This window comes from Ovis canadensis, chromosome 13 (genome assembly GCF_042477335.2).
Source record: "Ovis canadensis isolate MfBH-ARS-UI-01 breed Bighorn chromosome 13, ARS-UI_OviCan_v2, whole genome shotgun sequence".
Lineage (NCBI taxonomy): Eukaryota > Metazoa > Chordata > Mammalia > Artiodactyla > Bovidae > Ovis > Ovis canadensis.
This window is the reverse complement of record NC_091257.1, coordinates 93491764-93509293: the sequence shown is the minus strand read 5'-3', so window position 1 is coordinate 93509293 and position 17530 is coordinate 93491764. Positions and strand designations below refer to the sequence as shown.

At 47.8% G+C, this 17530-nt stretch overlaps 1 protein-coding gene across 6 annotated transcripts in view; it reads left to right on the top strand.

Annotated features, from left to right (window-relative positions):
- Positions 1-3745: 3745 nt before the first annotated feature.
- The window catches only part of UBE2V1 (ubiquitin conjugating enzyme E2 V1), a 28819-nt gene continuing 15034 nt past the window's right edge, over positions 3746-17530 (top strand). For 2 of the 6 annotated variants that reach the window (XM_069548817.1, XM_069548813.1), the window contains exons 1-2: positions 3795-3836; positions 8277-8493. In XM_069548817.1, the coding sequence (XP_069404918.1) occupies positions 8422-8493 (72 nt within the window). In that variant the 5' untranslated portion in view covers positions 3795-3836; positions 8277-8421. Of the gene's footprint in view, positions 3837-4039; positions 4360-8276; positions 8494-10527; positions 10629-17530 lie in introns of those variants that run through there. The other 4 variants (XM_069548818.1, XM_069548814.1, XM_069548816.1 and 1 more) reach the window with 4 other exon arrangements.

Below are 17530 nucleotides of genomic sequence, written 5' to 3'. Positions count from 1 at the left end.
AGTAATGCTGAAGAAGCTGAAGTTAACAGTTCTATGAAGACCTATAAGACCTTCTAGATTCATGTCAATGTATGGCAAAACCAATACAGTATTGTAAAGTAAAAAAATAATAATAATTAATTTAAAAATTTTTTTAAATAAAAAAATAAAAAAGACCTTCTAGAACTAACACCCAAAAAAGACATCTTCTTCATTATAGGGGTCTGGAATGCAAAAGTAGGAAGTTGAGAGCTACCTGGAGTACAGGCAAATTTGGCCTTGGAGTACAAAACGAAGCAGGTCAAAGGCTAATGGAGTTTTGCCAAGAGAACGCACTGGTCGTAGCAAACACCCTCTTCCAACAACACAAGAGAAGACTCTACACATGGACATCACCAGATGGTCAATACTGAAATCAGATTGATTATATTCTTTGCAGCCAAAGATGGAGAAGCTCTATATAGTCAGCAAAAACAAGACTGGGAGCTGACTATGGCTCAGATCATGAACTCCTTATTGCCAAATTCAGACTTAAATTGAAGAAAGTAGGGAAAACCACTAGACCATTCAGGTATGACCTAAATCAAAACACATGTCTTAAGAACCCTATAGGTAGGCAGCTCTGAGATTTGTTCAACTGCTCAACTACATCATCCAGGTCCTACCTAGCTCTTGCCATTTTTCTGTGCTGGCATCTTTGGTGTGTTGGCTTTTCAGCATCAGGCTTGTGCCTCATGGTATCTCAATGAGTGTCACAGCTCCAACCATCACAACATCATATTATATGGAAAAAAAGGGGGGGACAAAAAAGGCTTTCTCCCCAGCTATTTTCATGAGAGGAAACTTTCAAACATGCCTTCTCCCCAGTTTACTGGTCAGAAAGATCTAAGTCATAGGCACACCCCTGGACCAACCACTGGCAAGAGGAAATGGCAGTGCCTGTGACTGGCTTGGGTTCACACCTGGAAGCTGAACCTTCGGCCTCCTAAACAAAACCAGGCTTCTGAAGGACAGAAGGACACGACTGGCCTGGTACACCTCCTCTCTGAACCTCTCACCTCCAGTCTTGCTGCAGCCCGATTCAATTTCCTTGAGGCAGCCAGGCTGCACTCTGTTAAAATGCAAACCTGCCCACGTCATTTCTCATTTCGCTTAAAGCTTCCCAGGCTTCAGCTCCCTCACCGCAGAGGGAACACCGAGCGCCCCAGGGTTAAAAGAACTGGATTCCAAACCTGATTTTACTTCTCTTGTTGCCTGACCTGGGGAAGCCATCTTACTCCACCGAATCTCAGTTTCCAAGTCTGACAAATGTGGAGATAACCGCCAACTTTGCAAAGGTCATCGAGGAAATAAATACTGACAGCCAATCCTTCTGTAGCCCTTCCACTGTGTCAAGCTGTTTTCTAAATTCTTTAGCTGTATTACCCATTTTCACCTTCCCACGCATCCGATAAAACGGGACTCCCAACGGAATCAGCTGAAGCTACCAGCTCAAACGCAAGGAGAGGCTGGGGCGCAGGCGCAAGAGCGATGCGGCTCTGGGGACTGGCTGTGACTCCGAGAGCGCTTTAGCACGCGGAGGACTACAACTCCCAATAGGCTCCGCCGCGCCGCTGGACTACAACAACCAGCATGCCCCGGGCTGTCGCCCTTCACTTAGTCCTGCCAGGCGGACTGTGCCGAAATTCTCTTTCTGGTCAGTTTCGCTTGACAGACATTCCCCACGGGAACCAAGGAATCTATGCGGGTAAACACACATGCGCATCATGAATAAGGGGCTTTTGTTCTAACCCTAATTCCTCCACCTGTTAGCTCTGCGTCTGTTTCCTCATCTCTAAAATGAGGATATTCCTAGGAGCTGTCGTGTCATTGAGCTGTGCGGATTAAAAGCTGGATTTGACAGCTTGGTAGATGTCCCCTCCTCTTTGGGTGCCCAAGCGTTTATCAGCGCATTTTATCTCCATAGCAATCCCATGAGATTGGTATCCTTATCACCCTTTTCAGAAGGGGAAATTGATGCCAGGAGAGGTTCAAGTCTCTTGCCTCAAGTCACACAGCCAAGTGAGTGGCGAACTCGAACCCAGAACATTTCACTCCAGAGATGAGTCCACTTTAGGAACCCAAATGCTTCCCATCTGTTATTTAACATTGTACAGTGACTGAAAGAAAGTCCAGGGCAAATATTTTGTGTGCCCTTCAAGGTAAATTTGAATCACTTGATACAGGGTATAATGTCAAGATGACTGCATGTGACCAGTAGTGGGAAGGGGCTTCCCTGGTGGCTCAGACAGTAAAGAGTCTGCCCACAATGTGGGAGATCTGGATTCCATCCCTGGGTCAGGAAGATCTCCTGGAGAAAGAAATAGCAACCCATCCCCTGGGTGGGGAAGATCCCCTGGAGAAGGGGATGGCTGTCCACTCCAATATTCTCTCCTGGAGAATTCCATGGACAGAGGAGCCTGGCGGGCTACCATCAGACACGATTGAGCACCTGGGCAGACTCAGGCTGTCATAAGGAGAATGGAACAGGGGGGCAAGAATGGAGGCTGCTGGGATCCTCCACGTGGGAGACAAGGGGAGCCTAGACGTGGATGGGGTAGAGAGATGCTTAGGAGGCACTGCTGTCAGAACCAGGTGACTTGGGTGCAGGTGTCCAGCTTCCTTGTTCCTTTGTACTGAAAGTTCTGGTCCTTTCTCTGCCAGTGTGTAGCTGTGCCACCATGAAGCAAACCTTTCCTCTCTTCCAGCCTCAGTCTTTACGTCCACATAAGGGTTTCTCAGACCACTTATGCTAGAGGAGTCAACTTCTTGAATTTAACATTTGCCAATATATGTTTCCTGGGCCTTTGCACATGTCACTCCCACCATCTGCTTCCCATCGTTCAGGTGTCTGTTGAAATGTGACTTCCATAAGAGGCCTGACCACTCCTCCCTTGGTTTATTTCCTATCCTATTATAGTTAGGTTCTTCCCTATTTGTTTACTTTCTTCCTGCCTCCAACTAAAATGTAAGCCCATGAGAGCAGGAGCTTGCTTCTTCAGGGATGTATATCCATCCACAGCACCTATGAAAGTGTCTGGCACATAGTAGATGCTTAGTAAATATTTGAGTGAATTAGTGAATGTTTTCACTGCCATATATATATATATGCCCCGGAATCCTTTAACCGCCCTGCTTCAAGCCCCTTCTGACCTGGAAGCATTGATCTGGGAAGCAAGACATATGGCCTGGGTTCAAATTCTGACTCAATTACTTAAGGGCTGAGTTTATATAAATATCTTAACCCCTCTCGCCCTCATTTTTCACTTTAACCCAAACCTCACAGAGGAAAAAGCGCAGGGCAAGATAAGTGCTTTTAAACAATATTATAAATTTGCATCTATTTGCTTATTTTTATTGAAGTATAGTTAACTTACAATATGGTGTTAGTTTCAGGTGTACAGCATAGTGATTCAGGTTTTGGGGTTTTGGTGGGTTGTTTATTTTTTCTTCAGATTACATTGTATTATAGATTATGACAACAGGCGCTCTTTTAAAGCTTTCTTGTCTTTTAATCACACCCTTCCCAGTCTGATCACCCTTGCCTCACCAAGCACCTCAATACCTGCCTCGCACCAGAGTCTGGAGGGCCTTGCAGGTTGCTGGGCCCTCACGCACGCAAATGTTTCCTCGCTCTAAAAGGGCAGGGGAAAAAAAACCTTCCATGCAACGGGTCGAGCGGCCCGCGGAGCAGGCGTCAGAGAGGCGTCCGCGCCTGCGCACGCGCCTGCGCAGAAAAGCCCGGGGACGGTGGGGGGTGAAGAAGGGGCCGGCCTTTGAGCGACAGCGACGCAAGATGGCAGCCACCACGGGCTCGGGTGAGCGGGGGCGCCGGGCCCAGCCGGCCGAGGGGGCATGGGCTTGGGCCGGGGGCCGGAGACCCGCACAGGCCCCTGCTGCGGGGCCAGGGCCTCTGCAGGGCCGCTGTCCGCTCGGCCCCGCGGCGGCGACGCGGGCGGCCGGAGCGGGGAGGAGGAGCAGGCGGTGGCCGGAAGCACGGGCGGGGGCCTGAGGGGCCTGTGGGCGGCGCGGTGAGGCCGAGGCTCCCCCGGGCGGCGTGAGGGCCCTGCGGAGAGGAAGGGCCCGGCCCTGCGGCGCTGCAGAACGGCCGGAGCGGGCGAGGGGGACCCAGGGCCACTCCGGAGGAGTCGGGGGCTGCCGGCTCCTTAGACGAGATCGGGGGGTCCCCTAGAGGACAAGGAGGCGCCCCTAAAGAGATGGAAGTCCTTTATTGGATGCTGGGTGTCTGAGCGGGGGGAGGAGCCTTGGGGATGTCCGTTTGGCCCTGACTTCAGAGAAGCCCCTGAGGAAGAATGAGGGAAGGAAACGGGATCCTGAGGGGTGAGTGATAGGATGCCCCGTTGTTTAAGGGCATGATCCGTGTAAGTTGAGGGGATTGGGTTAACTGAGAAAATTTTTACGCTGATTAGAAAGGGGGCGTCTTGGGATGGCAGCTTTTGCGGTGGGGGAGCTGGGATTAAGGGCATCTCCACAGGATACGTGAGAAGGGGAGAGGGATTTCTCAGATTCCAGAGGGATTTGGTTGGAGCAGCTGAAAGTGCAATGGCCCCATCATTACCAGGCCCCTATTTGAGGAGATAGATGTTAGGTTTTAGGAGGCGAGCTCTGAGTAGGGCGGTCAGTGGAAGCTTGCGATCCTGGGTGAAGAACAGATGAGTTGGGAGCTCTGGAGGTGTGTGTTAGGGGAAGGGTCGACTGAGGGAAGCCCCATGCAGTGAGTGAGACTGGAAATCAGGTTTCAGAGATGTTCTTCTTAGAGAAGAAACATCTCTTTTATTTGGGTGAGGGACACATACCTTAGGAGTGTCTCATATGGAGACTGTCTCTCTTACACTCTTTCAGGTATTGGTAACATATGGGGGTTCAGGTCAGAAGTTCCCCAATGGTTGGATGGTCATGGGGAGAGGAATAAATGAAATGGGAACTGGAGAAGAAAGTCGAGATGCAAGAGGGATTGAGGGGGCTGCACTCTGGGCCAGGGGGAGTTCTTCCAGACTCTGGTAGGTAAAGGGAAGCAGCATTTATTTTGCATTCCTTGCTCTGTACTCCCCTAAGATGCTCCAGAGGGTCAAGTCCTAAAGGAATCTGTTTCAGAGTGAACATTCACAGCTGGGGAGCAGGGGATGGATTCAGGTGACCTTCTGGAGGAGACAGGGTGATGATTGGGGAAGGTCCCCCAGAGGGGCCAGTGAGGCAAGAGAGTCAGATTCTGGAAGTGCAGGATTTGGGAGTGACGGAGTGTCTCCCTTTTGGCGAGCAGGGTGTCCCCTGAGGTGTCTGGCAGTGAAATTGGCCAAAGAAGTCCTCCCAAATGAGGTGACCGTGGGCGGCCTCTGAGGGGGAAAACAAACAGGACCACCGGGCTGGGCACTGGAATCCTCCAGCTGTATAAGGCCGCAGCAGCACTGGTAGGAAAGGTTGGTGACCAGAAGTGAGCAGGGTGAGGGAGTCTGTCTTCCCCGCATGTGACTCCTCTAGTGTCCTGAGGGGCCGTCTTTGTCTGGTTGTTAGATGGGCATGGAAGGAGTTGGACGTCGGGGGTCTGACCGGAGTCACCTACCACAAGCTGTCTTTTACACTGAAAGCCATGGGGTCTTCCTGAAGGATAGAGGAAACCACACCTCCCTTTCCTGGATTTGGATTCAGTTGGAACAGTGCTGAGTCAATTCATTTACCAAGAGACTGCCACGGACATTCTCAGAAGAGGGGCTGAGTCAGGCCAGACTGCCGTGAGGCTCCTCTCAGCGGAGTAACACCCGGCCAGGTTGCTGTGGACCGGGGAGGCTGTTCACACGGCTGTGCCCATAGCCGCCGTCCTTACGGTGGTATTGCCGCTCAGCTCCTTGGCAGTGACTGGAGATTGGCTATCTATAATCCGGTTTAACAGCTACTTAATTCTAACTTCTTGAGATCCTCCCAGTTGAAGAGTGCTTCCTAAATGCTGTGGTCATCAGATAAAACATCGTCAGCTGCTGTCTAGTGGCATACAAGAGCACTTGGCATGGTTTAGGTAACAGGGAACAGGTTTTGAGATGCCCTGGAACTGGACTTCCGAGAACTCCTTTGTCTGTGCGTTCAACAGATATTTGTTAAGAATTTACTGTGCCCCTTTATGGAGAGTGAACAGGGTGGACATAACCCGTGTCCTCAAAGAGCTTCTAATCTAGTCAAGGAGAAGCCCATTAAAGGAATACATAATTAAGATTTCAGATAGCAGTAAACGCTGTGAAGGAAGCTGTGTGATATGGTGCTGTCCGGAGAGGTGGTCAGGGAAGGCTTCTCCAAGAGTAGGTATTTGGACTCAAGCAGATGATGGAAGGAGCTGGCGGTGTGTGTCACAGGCCGGAGTTGGGGGACAGTGAGTGGAATGGCCTTGTGACAGGAATCCGCTTGGCAGATTGAAAGAACCGAAGACTTCAGTGTGTAAGGGAGGCTTGTTAAAGAGATAGGTTAGAGAGAGAGGGCTTTGGATTTTATTCAGTGTGAAAGGAAGCCATTGAACAAGCACCTGGTCTGAAGTAGGCATTCAGTAAATATTTGGTGAGTGAATGAATGAGGGTCTTAAAAAGAGAAGAATGGCAGGATCTGACCTCTCCTCCCAGGCAGTAAGAGGAGTGTAGAGCGCTGAAGTGGGAAGCAGAAAGATTGTATTGCTATGACTTGGGGCAGGCTGCTGGGTTAGACTGAAACAAGTGCACAGGCCCCTCTGCTTTCTAACCCTGAGAAGTCCTTCAGGTGTGGTCAGGGGCCCCGAGGCCTTCCGGAGGCAGCTTTAGAACAAGCCTCTTGATGAGTCTGGGCCCCTGGGTCCCAGGAAACAGCTGTGAAGCCTCCGAGTTCCTGTGAGGGCTGAGCTCCATTTTCCGTGGCCACTGCTTTCAGCGCTTGGTGACAGCACCTTTCTGCCTCTTTTGCTTCTGCAGTGTGTGATTTCCGCATAAATCTTAGAGGGTGGAACTGTGAAAACCCCACCCGAGTCCTCAGGATGCTTGTGTTAGGACAGGTTACTTCCTCCTGCCTTGACCAAGATTGCAGGGCCTCAAAGAGTAACCCTTGGCGGCCAGGTCTTTCCTCTGACCCAGCATCCCACAGGCTACCCTGATGTTAACCAAAAGCATAGTGCCAGGAGAGTAAGCCCGTTACATTTTAAACCCACATGTTTTGGAGCGGCCTCATGCACACAGCCCTCTTATGAACATGTCACCACATGGGCGGTGGAGCTTACGGTCTTGCGTTCCGTTCAAGAGTGTTCCCCAGAAAGCTGGAGCTGGCAGATGAGAACCTGTAATCTCTTAGCTTGTCTCCTTCCCGTGTGTCTCACTGTGTGAGCATCTTCTTATGCCGCTTGTAGGTAGGTGCCTTTTGTACAACAGGGACTCTGCTTTCAAGAGAACATCACGTGGTGCTCAGCTGAAGAAGTACCAGTCTGCCCCAGTGATGGAAGGAAACGCTGTGTTGGGCCAGAACAACCTATGGTTCCTCTTAGGGACTGCCAGGGTGTGATGGCCATGATTTCCCCCTTCACAGGAACTTTAAAACCACCCTCTTCCCCCAACTGTATTCTCTTTCTCTCGCCCTCACTCAAGTCTCTAATTCTGAAAGTCCCCAGGGAAGTACAGAGCAGCACATTGGGTGATGGAGAGATGTTAAAACTATTTCTTTCACATTGCATACAGTGTTTTAGAGGTTTCCTCATGCTTCAACTTACCTGTTATATCATCTCATTCAACTCTCCACAACTCGTGTGCTCTCCAGGGGAGGTGTTGGCCCCATAGCATTCCCGAGGGAGATTGGTGGCTGGCCGAGGCGTGGTGACACTCAAGATTAGAGCCAGGGGTTTTGACTCCGATTCCTTCCCCAGCTTACTCCAGCACCTTCGGAAGGAAATGGAAAGGCGTGGATTTGCCCGTGTGCTCTTCCTTGGTCTTGACGTGTTTAATCTTGGTGAGAATGGGCTTTAATGAGAAGTTAGTGCCACCTGTAGCAGGAACTCTTCATAGCATCCCTGACCACTTCTTATCCCATTCTGGGTTGTGTGCTGTCTGATGAGAGTGAAGGCCACTGCTTGCTCTTGCTTATACTTCACACTCAGTAACTCACACTCGTTGGGGCTCCGTGATGTCGTCAGTCCTGGTCCTCAGTTACATGCAGGCCTTTCAGATTTCTTTTTAAATGGCACTTCTAGGGCTAACTGTGTGCTAGACGCTATATTAAATACATCATCTTGTTTCTGACAGTAACCCTTTGAAGCAGGTATCTATTGTGAAGATGAGGAAACTGAGGCCCAGAGAAGAGAAATGACTTGCCTGAAGCCCAGAGCCAGGGCGGGGGATCCAGGGTGCAGAACTGGGACAGCTCTGCTCCAGGGCATGCGGTTTGGCGATGGCAGCGTTTTTCCAGCCCCCGTTGCCTGTTCTCCAGCTGGGCATCTCAAGTTCCTTCAGCCGTTGGCAGGTCTGTTGACATTCCTGCCTTGGCAGATTGGTTCCTTCGTGGGTGGTAATAATAACACCGAGTAGGGTTCTTTCTTCATTGTCGCTTTCACCCTGTGCAAATCCATAGGTGTAACCCCAGAATAGAGGCCAGATCCTCCTCCCCTCTCTCGGCATTACTGCCACCAAGACAGTGGTTCCTACCAGAACCACCTTCCTTTCGCCTAGAAGACAGCAAAGGCCTCCTGCTTGCAGTCATGCCTTTTTCCAATCCATTCTCTATAGAGGAAGTAGAATGACTTCTCACAGACGAGAAAACAGAAACTGCCACTCCCAGCAGAAAGCCCTTCGTGCTGCGCTTAGAATAAAATCCGTCTCTCTCCCATGGCCCTTAGGGCCCGCCATGGTCTTGGCCTTGCCTGCTGTGACCTCACGTGATACGGCACCTCTGCTCCTGCCCTTCTGCTTTGGGAAGCTTGGCCTGCATGTGACTGACTGCTTGCTTCTCCTCCTCCAGGTCTCAGCTCTCCAGAAAAGCCGTCCTTCCCACCCTTTTCAGCCTGGTCTTCTCACGCATCACAGCTCTGTTCTGTTCTCTTCTAAACCTTGCTTAACCTTGTCTGAAGGTTTCTCGGGGTGTTTCTGTTTGTTTGAGAGTGTTTTTTTCTAAGCATATTTTCTGGGCCTCTCCAGTAGGACAGGATTCTGCCTTGCTCTTTGCTGTGTCCCTAGCACTTGTGTGGTCCCTAGCAAATAGCAGGTGCTCAACAGACACTGCGTGTCACAGTGAACTAATCCAGAAGGATAGAAGCGAAAATGCCTGTTCAACCTTTCAAAAAGGAAAGCTCTTGCCCTGATGAGTTGGTACTTCCAGAGGGACTTTAGAATAGCATTTGCTCTGTCCTCTCCTTCCCTAGTGTCCTGAGACACCACGTTATTCTTTGTCTTCACCCCTTTCAGAGGAAATGCAGTTTCTGGCCTTCATCACCCCAGCAGAGAGACATGGGGCCTTGCATTTTGTCACCAGCTATTTGTTGTCACATCGCCTGGACTCTAAAGGATGATAAAAGGGGGGATGTTTCTTCCCCTAGATGCTGCTAAGTGGCTTCAGTCGTGTCCGACTCTGTGACCCCATAGACGGCAGCCCACCAGGCTCCCCTGTTCCTGGGATTCTCCAGGCAATCACACTGGAGTGGGTTGCCATTTCCTTCTCCAGTGCATGAAAGTGAAAAGTGAAAGTGAAGTCGCTCAGTCGTGTCCAACTCCTAGTGACCCCATGGACTGCAGCCCACCAGGCTCCTCTGTCCCTGGGATTTTCCAAGCAAGAGTACTGGAGTGGGGTGCCATCGCCTTCTTCGATTCTCAAACTGGAACATTTTAGAATCACCTGGAGGGCTTGTTAGGTTGCTGGGCTCTACCCTCAGTTTTTGGTCGGATAATTCTGTGCTGTAGCGTAGTGTTCTGGTGTCTGGCCTGAGAATTCACACTTCTAGTGGGTTCGCAGGTGATGTGAAGGCTGTGGGTTTGGGGACCATACTTGGGAGAATCATTGCTATAGAGAAGGAGAGAAGAAACATCCTCCTTGGGACAGGTCCTAAGTAGGCACCCAGACTTCACATGCTGGTTGCTCAGAAATAAAAGTTACCTGCCCCCTCACTTTATGTCAGGAGCATTTAATCCAGGTGCTTCACCTTCCAGGTATCCTTATTTTCCCAGATGGTAGCACCACCAAACTCCTAGCTCAGTTCACTGTCTTCCCTGAATGGGCACCCAAGTCAGTTTCAGCTGGTGGCTTTCTTTCCAGAGAGACCTGTGAGGCGCTGCCATTTTAAATCAAGACCCAAGCCAGGCCAGGGTTTTCCAGGGTTGACCTGCTGAGATACCTGCCACTTGTTTTAAAGGGCTTCAAAATTCTTTTTTTACCAGAAATATTTTAATATGCTACTGTGTCTCATGTTACTGCGCTAAATGTTTTACTAGGACGTGATGTGAAACCCAGTCAATTATTCATGCTTTTCTAACCTGGTTGTCATCTTTTCTTCGTGATATCCTGCAGCTGCTGACTTTCCAGTTTATATTTAGCCAAGAGAATAACTGGCTGACTGTTAATACTGACACAGATCCAGGAAAAATCCTTCTGGAAAGAAGAATTCTGAAGTAACAGTAACAAATGTTTTCTTTTTATAAATCTTGGATTGCTGTGTTATTTTAGCACCTTGATAAAGTTATCTTAACATTTTCATAGTTAACCTTTGAATAGTTACAGTTTATTAAGATTAACAAGAGTCCATTTTTACATACTCTTGTAAAGGTATTGTCTCTTGAAGCTGTTGTTTCAGCTGCCTTTTAGGAGATTTTAGAAATTTTAGGAATCTTAAAATTTAGGTTAATTCAGTAGATTGAGTGCCAGAGGAAGAAAATATGTTAGTGTTCCTGAGTTTTTCTAACCTGTTAATACTTCTGGGTTTTGACATATATGGATTTAATTTTTAGTATATTCACTGAAGTCTTTTGTTTAAAGTAACGTATCGTGATTTTGAACCTATTCTCTCTCATTGGGATGGGATGAAGTCCCCCTGTGACTGATACACTCACAGGGTCTGTAGGATCTCTAACAAGTATTTGGATTTTTATCCCTGGAGTTGCCCCTGAGGTTCTAGAAGAAGGGTGTTGTCAGGCCATTCAGAGCTAAATGCTCTTGTTTTGTAGAAAATATTGGTGTATTAACTTTGTAAGCAGTTTCTAAATGGTTTGAAATATCAGTAACATGCTTTCATATATATTTAATGAAGCAAAGTTCAATTTGTAAAGAATCCTTAACTTGTGTGGTCTGGGGAGAGAAACAGTTTTCCCTCTTTTAAAAAAAAAGGGGGTTCTCTAAAAGTCTTGATCACACTTCATTAAAAAATAAAACTACTTACCGAATTTTAATTACCTCAAAATAAAGAACCTTTGGTATCTCACTTACATAGTATCAGTATTCAGTGTTTTGGCCACAGCATACCATATTAGAGGCTATGATAGGAGAGGAAGAGGTGCTGCCTTTTCTTGAGTCAGGAAGCATTAATTGAGCACCATTGCATACCAGGGAGCGCACCGGATCCTGGGGAGGGGAAGTGGAGTGAGTCACGGCTCTTAGCTTGAGAAGCTGTGAGAGTGAGTCAGACAATGAAAAGGAAAGAAGATGAAATTTAAAGAAAAAGAAAAGGTGCAGCACAGTCATTGTGTGAAGGACCATGGGGTAGGGGGCAGGCGGCTCTCAGAGGCCCGCTACAGACTGCCCAGCTCCTCGCTGAAGAGTGGTGTTTCTTCTTCATATCCTCACATTCAAAATTTAACGTATAACTTTCCTGGGTGACTTAAAATCCATATTAGTCCCTTGGATAATCTTTATAATGTTAGATTCCCTTTTAATAGTGCTGTGAATATTTCCCTGCCATGTTTTCAAAAATAAACCAGAGTTAGAATTTTGTGACATGAACATTATTCATTCTCAGACAAAATCCGTAGCTAACACCCAGCTACCCATTCAGTCATTCAGCAGGCATTTGAGTACATCCTTTGGCAGAGCACTCTGACGCATTGGAAATTCAGTAGGGAACAAAACAGAAGTTTTACTCTCAGGGAATTTATGTTCAGATGGGAGAGACAGACAATAAACAACTAATGACGTGGAAATGAATACTGTACATTTAAATGTCGAGTGGTAATGGTGCTGTGAAGAAAAATAAAGCATGATAAGGGAATGGGAAGGTAGACTTTAGATGAAGAAAAAGGGAGCCCGCCACCATGCCCAGCTCTGGGGCAGAGAATTCTGGGGTGAGCAAGCGTCCAGTGCAAAGCAACATCAGATGGCCTGTTCAGAAAGCTCAGGGAGGCTGGTGTGGCTGGAGGAGGGCGAGGAGCAAGGGGAGGGAGGCAGGAAATGGTGTTAGGGAAGTCAGCGGGGCTCTGTGGGTGAGCTCAGGAGTTTGGGGCTAGTTGGAAGGGGCAGCTGTGGCGTCTGAGTTACCTTTAAAGAGCTTGCTGTAGAGAATGGCCAGTAGACAGAAACCGGGGGGGCTGAGGCGGCGTGTGCTGCGGTGCTTGCGGTCCGGATGGTGAAGACAGTCGTGCTGGGGATATATTTGGAAATGGGTTAAATATGGGGTTACAAGGGAAAGATTTCTTACCGTAACTCCAGGGTCTCTAGTCTGGGAAATCTGTGCCATACACTGAGATTGAGGGGTGGGTAGTTTTTGTTTTTTGGGGAGTGCAAGGGAGTTTTGTCTGGAATCAAGTTGGAGAGGCCTGTTAGGCATCTAAATGGAGATGGCTAGCAGGCAGTTAATGCGAAATATAAATTCAGTTCAGTCGCTCAGTCGTGTCCGACTCTTTGTGACCCCATCAACCGCAGCATGCCAGGTGTCCCTGTCCATCACCAACTCCCGGAGAACATCCAAACCCCTGTCCATTGAGTCAGTGATGCCATCCAACCATCTCATCCTCTGTCATCCCCTTCTCCTCCTGCCCTCAGTCTTTCCCAGCATTAGGGTCTTTTCCAATGAATCAGCTCTTCGCATCAGGTGGCCAAAGGATTGGAGTTTCAGCTTCAACATCAGTCCTTCCAGTGAACACCTAGGACTGATCTCCTTTAGGATGGACTGGTTGGATCTCCTTGCAGTCCAAGGGACTCTCAAGAGTCCTCTCCAACACCACAGTTCAAAAGCATCAATTCTTCGGCACCCAGCTTTCTTTATAGTCCAACTCTCACATCCATACGTGACTACTGGAAAAACCATAGCCTTGACTAGATGGACTTTTGTTGGCAAAGTAATGTCTCCTCTGCCTTTGATACGCTGTCTAGCTTGGTCATAACTTTGCTTCCAAGGAGTAAGCGTCTTTTAATTTCATGGCTGCAATCACCATCTGCAGTGATTTCGGAGCCCAGAAAAATAAAGTCTGACACTGTTTCCACTGTTTCCCCATCTATTTCCCATGAAGTGATGGGACCAGATGCCATGATCTTAGTTTTCTGAATGTTGAGCTTTAAGCAAACTTTTTCACTCTCCTCTTTCACTTTCATCAAGAGGCTCTTTAGTTCTTCACTTTCTGCCATAAGGGTGGTGTCTTCTGCATATCTGAGGTTATTGATATTTCTCCCAGCAATCTTGATTCCAGCTTGTGCTTCCTCCAGCCCAGCGTTTCTCATGATGTACTCTGCATGTAAGTTAAATAAGCAGGGTGACAATATACAGCCTTGACGTACTCCTTTTCCTATTTGGAACCAGTCTGTTGTTCCATGTCCAGTTCTAACTGTTGCTTCCTGACCTGCATATAGGTTTCTCAAGAGGCAGGTCAGGTGGTCTGGGATTCCCATCTCTCTCAGAATTTTCCACAGTTTATTGTGATCCTCACAGTCAAAGGCTTTGGCAGAGTCAAGAAAGCAGAAAGAGATGTTTTTCTGGAACTCTCTTGCTTTGTCCATGATCCAGCGGATGTTGGCAATTTGATCTCTGGTTCCTCTGCCTTTTCTAAAACCAGCTTGAACATCTGGAAGTTCACAGTTCACGTATTACTGAAGCCTGGCTTGGAGAATTTTGAGCATTACTTTTACTAGCTTGAGAGATGAGTGCAATTGTGCGGTAGTCCGCACGTTCTTTGGCATTGCGTTTGTTTAGGACTATAAACAAAGGAATGAAAACTTACCTTTTCCAGTCCTGAGGCCACTGCTGAGTTTTCCATATTTGCTGGCACATTGAGTGTAGCACTTTCACACCGTCATCTTTCAGGATTTGAAATAGCTCAGCTGGAATTCTGTCACCGCCACTAGCTTTCTTTGTAGTGATGCTACCTAAGGCCCACTTGACCTCACATTCCAGGATGTCTGGCTCTAGGTGAGTGATCACACCATCGTAATTATCTGGGTTGTGAAGATCTTTTTTGTACAGTTCTTCTGTGTATTCTTGCCACCTCTTATTGGAGAGTTATTAGCATCCTTGATCTGGGTAAGATCACTTGGGGAGTCAAGTAGACAGAAAAACAGCGATCAGTGAGCTGTGCACTGAGGCCGGGCAGCCAGTGGCAGGAGGTCAGGGCGATGAGGCTCCTCTGTGCGTGAGGTTGCAGAGAGCCCGAGGCTTAGGGAGGAGTCACAGGACCAGCGGGGGGGGGGGGGGGGGGGGGGGGGGCGCTGCCGGCGCTCCAGATCGGGAGGTGGGGACTGAGCGTCCGCCACAGGGCTTGGCTAGGGGCCTCGCGCCCTGGGGAGCAGTTTGGGTGAGTGACTCGCTAGAGAACCTTGAGTGGAGTAGGTGCAGGTCAGGTGAAAAACTGCAGACAAGGAGTCAAGACAGCCCTCTTGAGGGTTTTTTGCTAAAAACAACAATGCGCTAGTAGCTAGAAGGGGATATGGGATCAAGTGAGGGTTTTTACACTGTGATGGTGTGCCGGCGGAGGGGACTCAGGCTCTGCGCCTGGTATAACACCAAGTGCTTTATAGGTTTCAGCGCATTGATTCTTCCTCACCTCCCGCAGAAGCAAGGAGTATCGGCACCCCTGTTGTGCTGAGGTTCAAGGTAACTTGCACGGTCCCTCAACTAGATTGCTAGTAAGTGGCAGAGTGTGGACCTGAGCTTAGGTCCGTGCTCTTAGTCCTCTGCTGAGAGATTGTAGAGTTTTCTCTGAAGTTAGGTTCTGATTCTTGCTTGTGGGAGGCCACTTCGCCATGACTCTGAGCAGCCTTTTCAGAATAGAGTGGTAACCAGATACCCTTCCGCTTGTGATTCTGCTTCCACGGCTTCCCCGGTGGCTCAGGGGGTAAAGAACCTGCCCCCATTGCCGGAGACCCAGGCTCGATCCCTGGGGCGGGAAGATTCCATGGAGTAGGAAGTGGCAACTTACTCCAGTATGCTTGCCTGGAGAATTCCACGGATGGAGGAGCTTGGCAGGCTACAGTCCATGGGTTCACAAAGAGTCGGACAAGACTGAGCGACTAACACTTTCATTTTTTTCACTTCCATGGCATCGAAAGATAATTTATGTGAGTATACACGTGTAAGGGGCTTCCCCGACGGCCCCGAGGAAAAGAACCCGCCTTCACTGCAGGAGACGCAGGAGACATGGGCTCGACCCCTGGGTCGGGGAGACATGTAGGGATGCATGGGTTGATTTTGTGTTTATCTTTTATAAAATGGATTGTACATACCTTTTTATTTTTCACTCAGTTTTTTTTTAATTGTCAACAAATATTCATCTAAAGCCTACCATGTAAAGGCCAGTGTTTTAATATCTCTTTATAAAAATCAGAACCACCACCACAGTCATACAAATTAATATGTGCTACCTTAAATCTCTTAACATCCCACCTACCTCAGCCTGTAAGTCGTTTGATGACCTGTTCTGTTGTCCCAATATTTGCTCCAAGCAGATGCTTCTGCCTTTGTATCCTGAGATGTTCAGAGTAACACATCCCTAACCTGACCTCTAATCCTTCAGCACATCCTGAACATTACCGCAGAGATTTGCCTTATCTCTTGCCCTGCTCAGAGCCTGTTGTAGCTCCCCACTAATTACCTTCAGGATAAAGTCTAGTCCCTCTTAGAAACACAGCCCCACCTCTTTAGGTTTCGTCATATTCCGAGGGGTCTGTGACCTTCTCAAAGGTTAAAGAAACGTTGTCTTGTGATTATATTTCTCTTGTATGTTTTAATAGCTTTGTTTTATTGGACTTCATGTGTGTGTGTCTTGTGTCCATAGTGAGACTTCATGCTCTGATTGGGAGGCCCCTGTTTTGTCTTTCATTCATAGCCCTTGTAAGGTCTAGCATAGGGTGAGTGTTTGGTCATCATTGTACTGAAAAGTGTGTGTACATATATATTACTGACCAGTTTATGGGTAGGGGAGTGTTGAGAAACAGTTAAAAAGCCTCGCCAACTTTCAAAATTGCTGTCCTAAATGTGAGGATTTTGCTTGTGAACATGGAGTGAGCTCAGTTTTAGACGCATAGAACATGGAACCCTAGATGGTTCTTTACTAGATCAGTTCAGTTCAGTCGCTCACTCATGTCCAACTCTTTGCGACCCCATGAGCTGCAGCACGCCAGGCCTCCCTGTCCATCACCAGCTCCCAGAGTTCACTCAGACTCACGTCCATTGAGTCAGTGATGCCATCCAGCCACCTCATCTTGTGTCATCCCCTTCTCCCGCCTTATGGAGTTCAGTATACCAGCTAACCAGGCACTCATCAGCCGCTTCTCTTTAGATGAGAAGCAGCTGAGTGAATCTCTGCATACTTGTGTGTGTTCTCAGTTCCTGATTTCTGCTGGCTGTTCTTCCCCAGGCTTTTAGTCAGTTTTCGAGTGAAAATACCTTTATGGCTTAAGGAAGATTAAGAAGTAACAGCCCTCTTAAAAAGCTGTCCACTTTGTGGACTTAAATTCTTCAAGATTTAGCTAAATAAAGGTTAACTGAGTACATAACTGCCCAATGCCAGATACATCCTTTATCAGTCTTTACGTATTCTTACCCTTAGAGGGTTAAAATATCCTCTGAGGTACACCTTGGGTGTTAAGGCTCAAAGGGATTTTTGAGAACAATTAGGTGACCTCAGATGTTGCAGAATGGCAGCTCATAAACAGAATGCGAACCACAGACGCTTGGCCAGAGCAAAGGAGTGGCTGTGCCCTTCAGACGGGACATGTGTTCTCCGGTTCTCCACACTCCTATTGTTTTGAGCCAGACATTTTAAAGAAAGTTGCAAAGCCATACCACTCTTCTAACCAGTTTATTTTTACTCTTTGGAAAATATAGTTGTCCGTTGTTTATCTTAACACATAGTGGTTTGTTGTGGTTAGTTATTAAGTGAGTTAAATATTTTTACAATTTCTCAGTTTAATTCTCTAATTTGATAAATAACAGTAGCTAGAACCCGCATAAACAACAGCTCTTTGAAATCTTCAGTAATTTTTAAGAGTATAAAAGGGTCTTGAGACCAAAAAAGTTGAGAACTGCAATTCAAATAGAATAAATGCTTACTGTAATTAATCAGTATATATTACAGTTATTCTGATATTTATATGT